General features: G+C 39.8%; 1 protein-coding gene across 1 annotated transcript in view; it reads right to left on the bottom strand.

Moving 5' to 3' along the window:
* Positions 1–18,769, bottom strand: part of PKD2 (polycystin 2, transient receptor potential cation channel) — a 49,083-nt gene that overhangs the window by 24,159 nt on the left and 6,155 nt on the right. The window contains exons 2-5 of the mRNA XM_037530616.1: positions 16,809–16,922; positions 5,663–5,796; positions 3,882–4,132; positions 45–269 (exon numbers count right to left, since the gene is read on the bottom strand). Coding sequence (XP_037386513.1) covers positions 45–269; positions 3,882–4,132; positions 5,663–5,796; positions 16,809–16,922 — 724 coding nt within the window. The remainder of the gene's footprint in view (positions 1–44; positions 270–3,881; positions 4,133–5,662; positions 5,797–16,808; positions 16,923–18,769) is intronic.

Genomic DNA, 18,769 nt, shown 5'->3' with positions numbered 1-18,769 from the left:
ACAAATATACAGGGAGGGTAGGGATAAGCACCCTCAGTACACACCTGATCACGCAGAACAGGTTAACATTGGCGTTGTACACGGAGAAGTCAATAAAAGTTGCCCTGGTTCCTCGGTCCAGCCAGACATTTTTCTTGAGGTTAGCAACTTGAGCAGCTGCTTCCTCTCTTGTTCTTGACAAGTCCAAGTAATAGCCAGCTCCACTGTAGGTTGCAATCATTCCCCAGTGGCTACTCCCATTCAAGTCTTTTTCACTTGTGTAGATCCAACTAATTCAAAAAGCAATGAAAAGGAAACAAGCAGGTAAAGTCAGTGGCACATAGAGGTGGCGATGATGAGACTGTTGGTCTTGGTAAGAGAGAATGTGCAGTCAATAAGTTTAAGTCTTATCAAGCAGGGTAATGGGCTTGACATGGTGCTTCACAAGTGTTTTATTTCATTCTTAGGCAATTATCATCCCCATTTTAGGAATGAAGGCCCTGAAGCTTTGTAAAGTCAATTATATCTCAAAGCTTTTAAAGATATAGATCCTACACCAGCATTGTTTGCCTAGGATGTTAGCACGCAGTTTAAATGGCTGCCTTTCCTAATTATGGTACTCAGGGACTAGATGAATATAGGCTCCAAAGAAAGCTGCAACCAAAAGAGGAACAAGTTCAATAAGTGCCCCTGTTGGTAATGGAATTGATGACTACTCCATGGAGCATATGGGCATTTAATGCACAAATATTTACAGAGGCTCTCTTAGGAACCAGATGCTTTTTTGGGGGTATAAAGAGGACCCAAGATCCTTATCTACACATTCATAACAAGTAGGGAAAGAACAGCTGTAATTAATTAAAAGAGGAGGTAGATGGTTATGAGTACCCAAAGAGAAATATCGCTTAGGCAGAGAAAGTGATCCTTATTTGATAGTCCAGCGATGGGAAAGGTGGATCATAGGTGGCTTTGGGACAAAGCCTTGTTGGACCCGGGCATGGACTATAAAATGGATTCAGCTTTGCACAGGTAGATGGGGAGGCAAGGCTACAGAGGTACAAGTAACCCAGCTAGAAGTTTAGTTTGGTTCCCATATGATGAAGAAAAGAAGGTTGAAATTCTGTGGCCAGACCACAGGGCAAGCATGGCGGGTGATGAAAAGCAGAGAACAGGGCTGATCTGGTGGCAGGGGAACAGCCAGAGTGAACAGAAAAGATTTAATTTTGAGACACCTTATCTTAGTAAGGCCTGCTGTAAGCTTGACTGACACCTGGAACGTGGCTGACCAACAGCTCTCTGAACTGATATAAATCTTGTTGAATGATAACAGTGGTTCACTGTGCCTGAGCTGTCTAGAAGGAAAAGGTGGTTTATGCTGAAGGTGGTTTACAGCTTTCCTGCCAGAGTCTGGGATTTTGGTTTGTGCCCAGCAGAGGGTGCCCATGTGACCGGCACTCAGGAGCACTTAGTGATGAAATTTCAAATAGATGTCCCTGGCAGACAACATTTCACAATGGAGGAATTCAGCAATTCCTGTGCAACACCACAAGTGGAGGACTTTGGTATCGTTATGCTTCTTTTTACCAGACTGTGTCCCACTTGCCTGTTTCTATCATTGCTTTTGCTTTACAACCTTTCACTGCAATCAACTCAGACAGTGAATATGACTATTACCTGAGTCCTACGGAGCCTTCCAGTGAATCACTGAACCCAAGTGTGGCCTTGAGAAGCCTGGCACAGTCAGGCAGCATTCCTTACAATAGCCAAGGACAGGAGGCCTGAACCAGAGCGATGATAGTGGGAAGGAAAGAGAAGGATGGAGAGATGACACTACAGTGGCTGTCATCAGAATTTTGCAACTGATTTGGAAGCTGAAGCAAGGAAGAAGGGAGTCCTTTGGGGTCACTTTGTGAGTAAAGCGAAGATGGTAGTACCATCAACAGCAGAAGCAAATCCAATAAGAAAGTGATAGATTCAGTTTGAGGCACGTTGAATTATAAGAGCTAGTGGGACGAATAGGTAGAACTGAGCTCTCTGTAGACAGAAGTTTGTTTCTGCTTTGTTTTCTGCTGTTTTGTTACCTCAGTCAGAGCCAAGGGCACTGCCAGGAAAGGGACCCCTCCTGGGGAACATGCCTGCATGTTGACACTCAGTGCATTTGCTGAAGAAATGAATCATCAAATAGAGATGGGAGTGGAAAGGTTCTGCATGTCAAGGGAAAGGACAGAAAGGCAGAGATCTAAAAATGCAGCCTAGCAGTGAGAGTAGGGGAGACAGGTGAAGGGGGTACAGGATTCAGAGAAACCAAAGTTTACTGTCATTCACAGAAGTCAAATGAACTAGCAGTCAACACTGCTGCTTTCTGCCTAGACGTTGAACAGGATGAAGACTGAGAATCTGTCGGTGGATCTCCTAACTAGTGGTCACCAGTGACTGATGACCAGTCCAAGCGATGTCAGAGGCAAGAGTTTAAGTTTTAGGGGTGAACCAATGGTGAGGAAGTACAGGTGGCAAGTGAAGTCTAGTTTTTCAAAAAGTCTGCAGTTGGAGAAGGAGAAATGGAAGTAACTTGAGAATATAGCTGGATCCAGGGAGCTGAGATATCATACATACAGGGTACATTTCCTCCAGTCATCCACTCTGTAGTGGGAATCACATGATCATCTACGCATCATACAGGTACTGAGGGTGTGAGTATCTTCACACAGCAGCCACCGCTTAATGTGCTGAGCATACAGCAGTGACTAGAGCCCCTTCCCTCAGGAAGTACGGATGTTGATGGCGAGCTGAGGGCAACAACAAGGCACTCTAACAACCTAATGAAATGGAAGAAGTAACAGGATGCAGTACAAGAAACATGGGTTTTGGAGTCAGTGTAAATTACTGCTTTGCTCCATTTAGTAGCTGGGGGTTAGGAGAGCCTCCATTTTTTCATCTATAAAATTGGGATGATACCCATTTCAGTACTGTTTTGTGAAGAGTAGATGAAATAATGCATGAAACCACTTCTTAGATAGTGCATGGCATGGACCAGTGACTATATAAATTTATGTCAGATAAACAGACTATTAGCAAATTAAAACCACCATTTTAGGTAAACTTACACTTTGCAGGAAAGAGAAAAAGGAACATTAGAAAGCAAAATTACTATGCTAACCTGGAAAAGATGTCCTTTGATATTACTTAATCCTTTTACTCTAATTTTTACTCTTCAGTTTTTACTAAATCTGTTTTTTATGCACCCTGGCACCACATAGGGTTTGCAGAGTTGGACCATGGACAAGATGTTTGCCTCCCATTTTACATCAACAAATCTGGATTCTGGATTCTCAGTTCCCAGGAAAAGAACCTAGATGAACTGACAGAAATAGTTTCATAAGACAATTCTAATCAAAGTGACTTCCCCAAGGATAGTGTCCCCTAGCGGCACAACTTGAGAGTGTTGAGAGCACTTCTTGTTACTTTAGAATGCTATTGCCATTCTAAAAACAACTGTCCTCCCTAACACAAAAGATTTTTAAGTATGGTTACGAAAGGGGACAAAAATCCTCAAATACACAGATTACAAATACACACTTAAATAACAAACACACAGTTGAGAAGACAGGCTTAAATCTGACAGAAAAGTTGTTTCACAAACACTTACTGCTACGAGCTAATAAAAAAAATTCTGTACCAGAAGATTTTTTAGTTAACAACGTAGTAAATGAAGTCACTGGATCTGTAAGAACAGAATCCAATCATCTTAAATGAAACCTCTGTGAAAGGGGTAAAAACCAGAGAAAAACTATAGAAACCGAATTTCCTTTTAATCATGGGCTTTGGTATAAACACTGAAAACTCACAGAAGGAGCCAGAGAACAAATGAATGAGGCCAGGGTATGGCCGTGAGCCATACTTACGCGGTTCCATTTCGAGGACCGAACGGAGCCCTGTCTTCACTGCTGACAGAGTAGACGTCGTAGCACTCTTTAATCTCCTCTCTCAAGTCCTGGGGGATAGAACAGGATCCATTCCTGACTTTGAGTTGCCGTATGCGTGGTACCCCCAGCAGGAGGTTTTCATAGTAGATGAAGCTTCGGTTGTCGGCTTCCGTTCCATTGCTGGGCTGCGTCTTCCAGTACAGCCCATCCAACAAGGCACCCCCTGTGAACTGACAGGAAAGGGCACATTTTGAACAGCTGCCAGTCGGCGTCTGCCTTGCTCATTCCTGCAATGTGTGCCTGACCCACCGTCTGGCAGCTTTGTGAGCGCAGTAGAGGGACAAGGGTGAGTTTGCAGCCAGAGATTCAGGGGAGATCTTGCTCCATCCCTTGCTAGCTGTGAGGTCATGGGTAGGATTCCCCTTTGAGCCAGGGTCCCCACATCTATAAAAGTCCATCTTTTGCACAGCTGTTACACTGGGCGCAGAGTGTGTGCTCAATAAATCGTAACCCTGATTTTAGCTCTAGGCTAATGGGCGGTGGGGGAGAGAGGGCAATGCACAAATCCCCAGCCAGTCAGCTTCATTACTGCTTGCGAAAACAGCATCCCGTATGACCACCATTCTAAACGTGTTTGGAGAGGAAGAGATTATAGTTTGAAGTACCCGTCTGCCACCTGGTGGATCTTTTAGTTGTCTGTACCCTTATGCCATGTGGTAAATTTTCCAACCCCACAGCTGTGGCTTCTATGGTTTGGCATTTCTTATCATGGAATTGTGGATATGTGACAAGTCTCTTGTTAGTTTGCCAATAGGGAAGACAGAGCTAGCCATTTCTCAGTGTCTTATGAGATGATCAGTTGAGATATACTGGTCAGCCCAGCTGAGGTGGGGAAAAATGTACATTATACAGGCATGGTTTCAGGTGCCAAGTGTTTTACGCATTAGTATTAATAGATTCCTGTGATCCAGTTGTCTATCTTTAACATCAACAGCTTTGAGTCCAAGGTTTAGTAAGAACCCAAAAAGAAACAATCATTTCCTTTCCAGTTTTCCTCCCAAGTTTCTTAGATTCCAAGAACCCTATCTTCCCCATCAGTTTAATATACTGTCTCTCCTATGGTGTCACTCACTGCTTCTCCTCTGTCATTGCTTCTCCTCTGTTAGAATTTGAGACAATCTCTGAAGGGGCTGGGTGGGAATTCACACCAGAGATCTTTGACACAACATGCTTGCCTTGTACATGCCAGCAGGGACAGAAACAAAAGACAAACAGAGCAAGACAAAAGAGCCAGCTTCTGCCCCGAGGGGACTTATGTCCTACTGCTCAACAGATATTTGACTTGTGAATGACTAAACGAAGCATAAAGTAGCATAAGACGTGTCTAAGCTGGAAAAATGTGTGAGGCTAGAAAAAATTCCATGCTTCTTACTCCCTAGTTGTCCGTAAGCAACTTTAAATCTTAATTTCTCCATTTACAGCTTAGAGCATAAGATTAGCATTTAGCTTAGTACTTAGATTAATACTGTGGAGATGGACCGAGAAAGGTATGAAAAGCAGAGCCAGGTACATGCACAGTTCCTGGTAAATGTTAGCTTACCCCTCTTTGACGGTAGGAACCCTAACTCTGAACAACTCACCAGAAGTTACAATTTCTCCCATAGCATTAAATGCAAAGCAGACACCACTGAATTGAATCTAGGAAGCCAAATGCATCATTTCCAGTGAAAAGAGTTACTTTCAAAGTTATTTGCAAATACCTTCCAGAAGTCCTCCATTGAAGAAAGAGTTTTAAAGTTAGTTTTCTCCGTTTTGGACACTGGGGTGTCTAGAAAGAGCTGTGACATTACCCGGGTGTAGTAGTAGACGCTGGAGCTCATCATCCCGTAGGTCACTGGAACATAGAGAGAGCCAAATTGGAAGGGATCGTGAACATGTGCACGCACACACATTCCTGGGGGATGAGCAGACACCCACAAAGTTCTGTCCTTCCTTTCCCCAACCATTCTTCTGTGATATCTCTCTAGATCTCTGGCTTAGAAAATAATTAAATTAACTATAGCTTATGTGCAACAATATTGGCTTATGATTGAATGTCAAATTAAGATCAGCTGCCTTTCCCTGACACTTGGGGCTTCCAACTGCCTATCACTTTCATGTCCTACCACTTCCCGGATCAGACCCCCCAGGACATTGAGGCTGATGGGCACAGGCCCCTCAGGGGGACCAAGCTCCTCAGCTAGGGTTGCACACATGTTGCCTGCTCTCCCTATAACAAAGTGGCCACCACTCTCACTCTGTGCCCACAGCGATTCTCCAAGGTTTCTGCCCAGCTCTGTGCCCCAAGGCTCACATCTACAGACACACCACATGGGCTCCTTGTCCTTTGGCTTCTAATGCATTTGGCCAACAGGAGATCAAACAGGAGACGTAGGGCCATAGGAGACAAAGCTGGGACCATTCACTTCACTCCTGCTCTCCATTCCCTCGCCTCCTGGATTCAATATGGCTGGGGATCCTCTAAGCCCAGCCACAGCTGTTGGGGGAATCTCCTTTCCCAAACTATACTGGATTTATGCCATGCCATTCTCCCCCCTTGCCCACAGGCCTGGAGATGGTGACCTTTCCTGAGCATTTCATCTCCCTTTGCTGGTCTGTGACCCTGCTCTCCTGCTGTAAATATACTCTTCCTTTAACTTTAATTGCCACTTTGGGTTTTCTATTTCTTTCCTCCCAGAATGCTGACAGGTACAGATGCACCTGTTTCCCACCTACCTATTCAATCTTTTTTTGAACCTCTAAACTCAAACCCCTGTTGTGAAGACCACTGCACCAGTCCATCCTGAATGGTCCTGGAGGGAGGTGGCAAGATAACTTATAGGTTCAATAAGTTATAGGAGACAAGGGTTGAATCTTGGCCATGCTTCCCACTTGGTATATGACCTGTACATTGCTTAAAATTTCAGTTTCCTCTTCTGGAAGATGGGGATACTTAGCGATTTCATAGGATTTGGGGTTGCGTAAATAAAAGTAACTAAAAGTTATCCAATACAGTGACTGACATTTAAATGTCAATAACAGTGGCTCTTCCTCAGTAATCAGATTGCATTATGTATTAGTTACAAATTTCAGCACTTTCACACATACTGTCTCATGCTATGAATTCTATAGTTAGTTGACAAAGGCTTCAAGAGAAAGGAAACATGTTTACACTTCTTTTGGAATACAGTTCTCAACACCCAGCAGGTGATTAGTACTTAATACTTAGCTGACTCTTTAATGCTCTTCAAACATCTTAAAATACCTTCTAAAACCTAGTAGTGATTTTAAGACAAACTGTTATCTAGTAAAATCTCTACCCCCACATCACAGAAAATTAAAATTACTAAAAGGGAGGAGTAAATAATACTGACTCAAATACAAGTGTGTTCGAGAGGCCATCTCAAGCAAGCAATGCAGCAATAAAGATACATCATCCATGTGGCTTGTGTGCCATGTCTAGAGGAAAAGGGATGTTTTCCGGTCCCTTAATTATGGTCCCTAACCTGTCACTTCTCAAAACTGTGCTGAACCAGAATTAAAGGCATAGATTTAATCCATTCATATTTATGGGACAGGGGCTAGTCGTGAACATAGACCAGATGCAATCTCTGCCCCTAAGAGAAGGAGCTCATAGTGTCCCCTGGGAGAGTGCTGCCCACCCTCTGAATGGCCAAGGCACAAGCAGATATGATACTAAAGGATAGTAGTGAACAATCTGCAAGGCCGACAAAATGATTATTAAGTTGAGTTTTGCAATTAACTTGAATTTAGAATTTGGTTTGGATTGACTGATTCATATACATCATTCTGGATTTTTTTACCTGTGGGATTTTTGATGTTAAAAACAAATTTTGACAAATTATTGAAATTTTTAATACATAAATGTATATGTAAATATAAGTGTGTTAGCCACTGATTTAAGAGTATCTCCTTTATTTTTCTACATTTTCAATATTGATTTTTCCTTTTGAAAGTCAGGACCTGTATGGATTTTGATGACTTCACGCAAAGTGATGTGACACTTCCCCTTGACTATGTAGCGCCACCTTCTGGACATCCAGAGAAATACTGCCATCTCCTTTGAAGCCATGATTATTCTAACATAATCAATCAGCAGACATTAACTCAGTCTCTCCCATGTGCCAAGTCTAGGCTGGTCCAAGGGATGTCTGTGAGTGGTAAGTCCACATGCTCCTGGCGGCAGCTAGGCTGTGAGTCCATTTGGCTATAACTAAGCGATTTGCAGTCAGAATAATTTGTTTCACTTTGCTTCATCATCAGTGTCTGTCCGTGTTCATATCTGTGGATCTCAGTGTCTTGGGAACTTGGACAAGTACCAAAGTTTTCTGAAACTGAATTTCATTATCTAAAAAATTGGAATAATAACATATAGGGTTTTTGTGCAGCGAAACTAGATAACTGTACGTAAACTGTATGTAAAAACATTTTCTGTGCTATTAATAAATCCAACATCAAAATAACACTTTATGTCATTTCTACTTTTAGTCCCTGGTGTAGGAAGACCACTTGGAAGTTCCAGTGTAACAAAGTAAAAAAGGAAAATAATAAGAAAGCAAATAAATAAATAAATAAATGAGAGGAAAAGATGATAAATATTTGGCAAAATTTATGTCTTAAAGATTAGTTAAAAATAAAAATCCATCTCTAGAATTTTTATGAGAATCACTCAAAATAGAGTTAAAGATAAAGAACTGAGAATATATTAAATATATTACAGATAAAATATTTTTAAAGATGTTAACTACTATTATAATCAAAGGAAATTATAAATTGAATAATGAGTTAAATAAAAATGCTGTCTTGAGCCTCCCTGGTGGCACAAGGGATTAAGCACTGCACTATGAAGCAATCCACAGCCTCTGCAGCACAAGTTTGATCCCCGGCTGGCCAGGGAGAAACCCACATGGCGCAGCAGACCTCTCCTGACTTGCCCACTGCTCCCCTCAGCAGTGTAATTCAGTCAATCTGCCTATTCTGTTCCCTGCTCTGTCTCTGGTGGATCCTCTCACCCTCCGCATCTCTGGCCTGTACCCCAGCTCTTGAATGCATAAATAAATACATAAATAAATAAATCTTTTAAAAAAATGCTGTCTTATATTGATACATGATATATCATATACATTGATTTAACTATGAGCTCTTATTTATTGAATAACAGGACTTCAAGAAGATATAAAGCAATACCTTCTAGTAACATAAGGAGAACTAACAAAACCACCATTGTGTATAGAAACTTAAATGTACATCTCTTAATCTGGACAGAGAAAGCTGACCAAAATTATCTAGTGATATTAGGATTTTTAGTTGTATATATGACTTGATGCATATACATTGAACTTTATAATCATACCAAAAGACATCACTCATGTTCTTTTTCAAATACACATGGAATATTTACAAAAAATATTAATATGGTAGGCCATAAGGGAACATTAGTAAATCCCTAAAATTAAGACTGAGCCAGGGAACAGTCCTTATAAGGAGATGGCCTTATGAAGAACATGAGACACAGGGAAAATGGAGGATCAAGTCAAGGATGCCAAAGATTAACAGAAACCAGGACGGGGGCAAGGAATGATCCCCCTTAGACTTCAGATGCAGCATGGCCCTGCTGACACATTCATTTCAGACTTTCAGCCTCCAAACTGGGAGACTAAGAATTTCTGTTGTTTTAAGCCAACAAACAAAACAAAAAGATCCCAATACAAACAACTCCCCTCCCCCAAACCTAAAACACCAATCAGGAAACATTTATTCCAGAAATCTAAATTTAAAAGAAAAATAGGCACAGATGAAAAATTCAGTCAGCTTCCAGAATGTTCTCAGCTCTTTTCTGCCAATTAAAAATTAAATTTTTTTCTTTCTTGAATAACCCCTGACCAAAGAGGAAATCAAAACCTCCACACAATTAAAAATGTACCAGGCTTAAAGACAGCAGACCAAGAGGCCTTTGCCCCAGAGTCCCAGTTCACCCGGCACAAAGTGAAGCCAGTACCCACAAGGAGACCTGACTTCTTCACCAGCCCTGCATTACCGTGCACGTCCTCATAGGGACGTAGTGGTGGTCAAGGAACAGGTGTTTGAAGCATCTCTATAAACTAAAAGTGTGATAGATAAATGCAAAATACCATACAGATATCAAAGAATGATTAGGCTGGAGCTGCTTTAATTGTCATGTTAGTAAAACTTTGTGTATTAATGAAGTACTAGTGACTAGAGAGCAAGAAAGCAGGCCAAGTTATTAACATATAGTGAGCCCTGCTATGTCCAGTCCCTGAGATGCCCTGTTGCACCCCCTACTCCCTCTCTGTGCTGATGAAGACAGACACACAAACTAGCTGGCAATCTGGGTGACAAGTGACATAACATTCCTTGCATTGTCCTGTCACTTCAGCTTGGGGAAGAGGATGGTTAATAACAGGTTCTCTGGAGATCTGGTTCTTGAGCTGATCTTTGATGGACAAAGAGAAATTACATGGATGGGGAGGGAGCAGCATAGACAACATCTTTTAAGACTCACAAGTGATTTGAAGAACCAGGTGTTGAAGTCCAAGGTGACCACAAGGCGTGGAAGTTAGGAAGAAGTAAACAAGAGCATATAGTGAAATGCTAGTCTATTAGGTAAATATTTAAACTTTATCTTCAAGGTAGGGTAAATATAATTGGTTAAATGGAAGAGTGATCAGGTTTAGTCTGGCATCAGAGACAGCACTCTGGAGTCAGTGCTTGGGAGTCCAGACATTGGATTCTATCCAGTCTGTGGTCCGGTGGCATTCAAATTCATCTTTGTAAAATTTAAAATGTCTTGTCACTCCCCAAATTAAAACCCTGGCTTCCCACTGTAAACCTACCAGACCGGCAGGGTCTGGCCCCTGACTCTTTCCATCTTCATCTTATCACAATTTCTCTAGTAACTGTCTTCACTCAGCTTCCAGAATGTTCTGAGCTCTTTTCTGCTTTAGAGCCTTTACTCTGTATTTAGCTGACTGACCCCAACTCTTGCTATAGATCCTAGAGAGGTCTTTCTTTTAGGGGACTTCTCCCCAGTTGTCTTCTTTTGTACTGAATGCATTTAAGAGCAGGGGCTAAATATGATTTTAATTAATTACTGAAGAGTCAAATGAATGAGTAAATGAGTAATCCAGGAATGAGACAATGAAGGTTAAACTAGGAAAACATTAAAATATGAAAGAAGAGAGACTTGCGAGGCACCAGAAAGGAAGTCTTTGGTGGAGTAGGAGGGTGCGGAAAAGCACGAGAATGGCCCCAGGCTGGACGAGGCAGTCGTATGGGTGATGAAGGACGTGAGTGAGGCAAACTCGGAGGGGTTTAGGATTGTTAAGGATGAAGTGCCTAAGCGACGCATCACTGGAGATGTGGCAGAAATTGTCTGAAGCTTTGTTCTTAATGGCAGAGATCTGGAGGAGCTTGGAAGTCCCCAGTAGACAAGGAGTAGCTGAAGTGTGTCTGTGGAAAGGAGCTAAAGAATAAGCCAAAGATCCGATCATGTTTTCCGGAACAATTTTCGGAAAGAAGAAAACTAAGAAGTGTATAGAGCATAAGGAACATGGAAAGAGAGAGAGACACAGAAGCCAAAGAAGGTAGTTTCTAGAATGCTAAATGCCAGGAAATTCAAAAGAAAGGCTGCAAAAAAGAGCCCACAGAAGCTGACAAGTAAGAGGGAAGGAGGTACTGGAGGAAGGTAGGCAAAAGGCACAAATTTACAATTATAAGATAAATAAATACTAGGGATGTAATGTATGATGTGCTGACTATGGATAACACAATTATATGGCATATAGGGATATTGTTAAGAAAGTACATGCAAAGAGATGGGGAATTTATTTTCCTTTTTTCTTTTCTTTTTATTGTATCCATGCGAGAAGCTGATGTTAGTTGTACCTGTCATGGTAAGCATTTTGCAAGACATGTAAAGCAAGCCACCATGCTGTGTGCCCTAACTTACACACTGGAGTGTGGATTATTTCTCAATGAAACAGAAAAAAAAATGAATTTAGCAATTAAGAGATTCCTAGTGCTCTGGGTAGGGGCCCTTCAGGAGGCAGAAGTGAGACCATGGAATAAATAAGAGAGATGAACTAAAGTTGTCTACAAAAACCCAATTATTTTAATTCAGTTTTGGTTAAGATTCAAAAAAAAATTGTAAGGAACAAGCTGGATGAAAATTTTTAAGGAACAATGGTTGTCAATCCAAGTCTTTTTTGCAAATGCCTATATTGATCCAACATTTCTTTTGGTGTTAAAAGGAAAGGATGATCAGTAATAATGAATAATAATTAGATGTTACCATGAAGACATAAAGAAAACTATGTACATGGAGTAAAGAGCCTGTTCAAAATTGTATTTATACATGAGTATGCATTCCTTGTCCTTATAGTTTCTGTCCACTTCATCAGAGGACAAAGCTCTTTTCAGCCATAGTCAATCTTTCCTTACTTGCATGGGTCACAACCTGTTGTTGTAGGAAGCTACAGAGCTGTCAGATGCTTGCCCCTGGGAACTGAATGAACTCTCCCCAGTGTTAGGAATGACCTACTATTTCTGACTTCCCTGACTATTAACAACTGGATCTGTATAGACTCCCTTGCAAATAATGAAAACTGCTTTTGGGCTATCACTTGTGCGGGCTTTTTATAAATAAACCAAAGTATTCATGTCTGTTTTACAAAATTGAGATATAATTGACATATAACATTATGTAAGCTTATGGTGTATAACGTGATTTGTACTATTTTTTCCTTACTTTAGAATATAAGGCAGTCTCCTTCTTCCAGAGGCAAAGATATGTCCTGTCCTAGGACATATAATACTGTATTATACTCATTCTATCCCCCTCTTCATTTCTTCCTGGGATGTAGTGAGCTTACAGTTAAAGACTATACCACATCAATCAATTATATTTTCTACTTCATGAAATATGTATTCTATTCTGTAAGACATTTACTGAGATTTTAGTGTTTTTCTCAGTGATCTGTGGGTTCAAATATGTTTATATACTTATCTTTTATGATATTTCTCCTAAGTATTCTTATAATTGTGTTCTGCCTTTCAATTTCAGCTATTTTTTTGATATATAGAAAATTTCTATGATGTTGACTCAATTAACTTTTCTTTGTGGTTTCTATTACCATGTTTAAACAGGGGGAAAAAGAGGCAAGTGCATTTTTTCATAGATTCACCAAAGACCTTTCTTAATCTTCTTCAAAGTTCTTCTATAATGCTATGCATTCCTTTCTTTAAATTCAAAGCATGAACAAACACAACAGAAATACCATTACTATCTGTAATAGAAATACCATTACTATCAGTAATAGTAATAGTAATCTGTAATATTACTATCTTAATAGTGGTGGTGCATTCACAGCAACCTTAGGTTTGAAAGTAAGAATAAATCCTAATTTACAGAGAAGTGGGATTACGCAACCCACATTATTTTTGTTCTCTTGGTTCAACAGACTTACATATACTATGTTTAGAAACATAGGGGGGCAGAGCGAATCATGGTTAGATGAAAAATAAACTTCTTGATGTGTACTTAGCGGCTCCATATAAATATCAGTTAGGACCTGCAGTCCTTAGAATACACTGATGAAATAATTTAGCCACAGTCAACAATATTTTACCCTTATAATATATGACAGACAGCATCTTAGAAGCTTTTCCTAAGAATGCATTATTAAGTGCATCCTTACAAAGTCCTTCAAAGTAAGTATTCGCAGATGAGGAAACCAAGTCTCAGAAGGTTAAAGGTTAAATAATTTGCTCAAGCTTACCTAGGGTGTAAGTGGTGGAGCTGGGATTTGAACCCAGGTGTCTGTGATGTAAAATATCTATACTTTTCCTAATTTTGTCACAATGCCTTTCAGAATCTTACCTACTTCCTAGCAGAAGTTTCCAATATGCAAGACAGAGGGCTGAAGACATTATCTCACCCACAAAGTAATAATTTGATACTATTGTTTATTTGATATTAATATTTCCAGCAAACTTTTAAAACTAATAATTAAAAAGATAATTTTTGAGTAACATGGAAAGGATTAATCTCTGGGAGCCGATAGGTTTTACTAGGAGGAAATCATGGCTGCTTATGCTCACTGCCTTGTTAATGTGTTCAACAGCTGATGGAGCAGAAGAATGGTGGAGTTATTCAGATAGGCATTTGAAAACGTCTTTCTTATTATCCTATTTTATGAACAGTCCAAGTTAGAGGATACTATAATTCAGTGAACTCCACCCAAAGAGCTTTGCTTAATGGACTGATTTCCTAGACCAATCCTTTTTGATTTATTAATTTACCAGGAATAAGGACATGGATGAAACCATTTCTGATGCTATTGTGAAGTTGATATGAATAGCTAATATATGAGATGAATGAATCTAGATCCGAGATAATAATATAATCAGCAGACCCTAATGATATGAAATTTAAGGACTTTACTATGCTCTAGAACAAAGTGCTCAAATATTAGCTGGGGGACACAGTCCTTTACAGTTAGGGTGTTTTTCTTTTCATTATCAAAAAAAGCTACATGACTCTTTATTGACCACCAGCACCAGCACCAAGAGCTTTAGTTTTTGATAAAGAGACCAAGTAAATCACTTAAATTGGAACTCCTGCTCTGTCAAAGGCAGACTTTGATAATCTGAGAGGCTGCTGCAAGGGAAATTTTAGCATGTGTTGGAGGTTTGACCTTATGACTGCTAAGATCCCTTCTTATCCAGAGATTCTGAAAATAACACTACTATATAAAATATGTAGCTACTGATATAAGAAAAAAAATCACTGTGAAAAAGAGCAAAAACATAAAAATTCCAAAATAAACAAGAAAACACTAATTTGTCATATGATCTAAGAGCAGGTCTGCTAAAACTCCCATATTCAGTTTACTGCTTGTCCTGGTTATCAAATTTCTCAGTGCATCTGAATATTCAGTTTCCTGGGTCACATCTTGGAGTCTCTTGATTTGGTAAATCCGGGTAAACTATAATTAAAAAAAACATTCTTGGGCCTGCCTGGTGGTGCAAGGGGTTAAATCTCAGCACTATCAAGCTACTGGCAGCCAAAGCAATTCCCTGCCCCCACTCCCAGGGAGCTAACACATAGCACTGGCAGACCTCTCCTGACTGGCCTGCTGCTCCCGTCCATAGTGTATTTCAGTAGGTCTGCCTGTTCTGCTCCCCACTCCATCTCTGGTGAATCCTCTCACCTCCCGCACCTTTGGCCTGTGCCCCAGCTCTTGTATGCATAAATAAATAAAAAAAAATCTTTGAAACAAACACAACAACAACAAAAAGTTCTTGGTGATTCTGTCGTCAGGCAGTGTTGGGGTCCACCAAAATTCTAGGCTTGCTTATGGGGTACCTACATGTTGCATAAGAAACCTGTATGAATGCAATGGATTACTAGTAAGCAATCAAAAAAGATAAACTGTGCCATTTTGTCAACATGGATGGAGCTGAAAGGGATTATGCTAAGTGAAATAAGTCAGAAGGAAAAAGATAAAGATCAGATGGCTTCATTTATATGCAGAATATAGGGAAAGCAAACACTAGCAAGCTGACCATAGCTCTGAGGCATACAACAGGGGAAGGACAAGAGGGGTCAAAATAGGGGAGGGAAGAGCACAGGGACATGGTGATGGGTCACAGGTGCAGTGGTAGTGGGAGAACTACCTGAACTACACCTGAGGGGAGAAATCAAATACTGTATAAAAATTAACAATGATGTAAGAAAATAAATAAATAAATTTAATAATGCGAAGTGCTTGAAACAACAAAAATAATGATGATTCCAATCATTCTGCTAATGTATAAGGACACTGTAGTTTAATGTCTAAGCACTATTTCTATGCAGGGGACAAACTATACTTGGGTATTCTAAGCTCTAACAGTTTAGGAAATAAGAGATAAAAATATCATATCTCTTTTGCTTTGTGACTTTTCACAAAGTGAGGAGATCATTTTTAGCTTTTCAGCATTTCTGTCTAATTAACATATTTAAAAAAGCATAAGATATTCCTTCCGAAACAAGTAACAGAAAATTGTGGAAAATCAGTAAGGAAAAAAAAAATCAAGAAAATAAATGTGGCTCATACACACAGAATTTTTAGCTTAAACAACTTTTTTTTTTTCTTATTTCCACTTGGTTTTGCTTTCCAGCATCCAAAACCCTTGGATTCATCCAAGGAATAAATCTATTGCCTGTGACTTCCAGGACTCTGCGACCACGTTCCTACGACTTGTTTCTAGTTAAAACCTCCCTTCCCTCCCAGAGGATGCAGGGAAGAAGAGATAAATTTCCTGTAGAGTAAAAGTCAGCTATTATTTAAGATTTGGAAGACATTATGACTTAGAATAAAGGCATATACTCAACATACTCCAATCCAAAAAAAGGGGAAATATACACCCATAAAACCAACAGTAGGTAACATTATTTGCATTTCCTGAAAGTTAAACTTGGAAATAATTTTTGCTGAAAATAATTCTTATGTAATCTTTACATTAGTTGATATAATAGTGACACTATATTTGTAAGAAATCTAATGCAAAAATCCTACATGCTTTCCTGGTATCTGGCAGGTTGCCACATGCATCTCAGTGGAAATGATTGTAAATGGTAGTGAACTTACTAATTAGATAATGCTGAGTTTTAATTAACATTTACCAGAGAAGAGAGTTTCACTGAATTCTAAGCTGGAATTGAAGAGTAAAGAGAACTGGATTAATCCTCCTGGTACATATACAATTCCTTTCAATTATGACTTTGACAGGTCCAATATTTTTCAAAACTTCACTGTTAGTAGAAGGAAATGGTCTACTTACAGATGCACAATACTATGAGAAAAAGGAGGTATGTGACCAGTTCCCGCAAAACACTTTGAAGGTATTTCTCCCGGTTAGTGCTGCTTTCCTGCATGAGCCTTGTTCCCCATAGACCTTTAAAATAAAATTGAAAAAGGAAGTCATTTTATTTAAAAAATCTTACAAATGGCAGAGACAACACATAATAATACAACCTTTGAGGGAGACTGCCCCATTGTTTTAAAGCACACTCTGAATGCAATTAAGAAATTGTTTTAGCAGGAATTCCTCTTATTAAAGAATACAGTGGGCTCTGATGGACCCCCAGATGTGCAAAACACAGGGTGATTATTGACCATTGTCTAAATCCCCAATCTCATTAGAAACATCTACCAAGTGAAAACTGAGAGACAACAGGAAATGAGAACAGCCTAAAGGAGATTAAGCGATCCTGTAGACATATCACCTCCTCCCACATGGAGGACACAACTATAATTAGCCTATTCCTAAGCCCAAAGTACATGACATGACTGCATCATAAAGGATACCTTTAAAGCCACCCCTGATAAAAAGTACTGGTCTGAGCATCTTTTCAATATGGAAACATCTACCAACCTTCTAAGACATTGGCATAAACGTCTCTGCTCTATACATTCTTGTCTGTTGAGAAAAAGAATGTGACTGACTACGTGAACAAACTTAGCTTACCAAGTTTTTAAAATGTCAATTAGCGTATAATCTTTAAAACAACAATCAACTAACTTCTTCCTGAGAAAGAGTAAAATCAGCAACTATGTTCCTGTTCTGTATTTTAGCAGATGGAAAAAGTGCTGGGCCAGTGAAGATGACATAACCCTCTGTAAGCTTTCGGAAGAGCTCCTGCCCTTTTGGAGTTGCCAGTAGACAGACATGGTGGCGGTCCAAACCCCCATTATGAACAATGAGGTAAGATTACATTGTTACCTGGAAGAACCTTAACACATGCCAGGAGACCAATTTCTCGATCCTTCTGGGGGGTAGGTCAGGTCCTGTATCGGTGGCAGCCAGCCTGCCCCATGAGCTGCCTAACTTTTATGCCACAGATTTAACTCTTTTCATCACTGGAACTCAAACAGCCACTAAGCCATAATCAAGTCACGCAGAGAAAAAGGAAAAAATGGTATATGTATTTTCAAAGCCTGATGATAACACATTAGTTGTATGCCTGAATTGGGGACTTCATTTCCTTTTCTTTTTCTCCCAAATTTCTTTTAGGAAAATCAGCATCTGAATTCAAAGACACTGTGTTACGCATCATGGGCTTCACCACACTGAAAGTGGAGCATAACTTATGACTAGGTTTGCTTCTGCCAAGATCTGGTAGTTGTCAGGGAATTACTCACGCAGAAGAAATGCAGCAGGCAGAATGTTTGTTCGCTGAAACTCTATCATATTAAAGAATTATTACAAATTTAGATGACATGGAAAATTACAACTCGGAATAACACAGAGGCAGCCAAATATTAGGCTCAGTAGCTTTGGACACAACCGCACCATTTCTTTGCACATATTACTTTTGGAGGCCAGGCCTAAAATATACACATAAGTAGAGATTGCTAGTCTTTACCATCTGGAAAGATTGCTGCCTTGCCTCATGTGGTCAGTGATTTCTCTCTTTGCCATGGTTTATAAACAATTACGCTCTCAGGAATAGTCACGGTTCCCAATATTTACAAAGGACAGTACTTGACCTATATGTAGAAAAAACAAACTCCTATCAGATTTTATGCAGGCCCAGCTTGCCATGGACTACGGCAATTTAATTCTAGCCCCTGAATGAAACAGTTCAAATGGAAAGAAACAAGTTCTTATTTATATGTTTGCATACTATGCCTTTATTCAATTGTTTTCTAAATTATTCTATCTCTTCAAATATTTATCCCTTTAAAAATTTCATCGAATTTTCCCACTGGCTATATAGATAAGGTTTTAGGATACTGGGA

This window comes from Talpa occidentalis, unplaced genomic scaffold, assembly GCF_014898055.3.
Source record: "Talpa occidentalis isolate TD23 unplaced genomic scaffold, MPIMG_talOcc4v2.1 talOcc4.6, whole genome shotgun sequence".
Classification (NCBI taxonomy): Eukaryota; Metazoa; Chordata; class Mammalia; order Eulipotyphla; family Talpidae; genus Talpa; species Talpa occidentalis.
The sequence above is the reverse complement of the archived record's forward strand: the minus strand, read 5'-3'. Positions and strand labels throughout refer to the sequence as shown.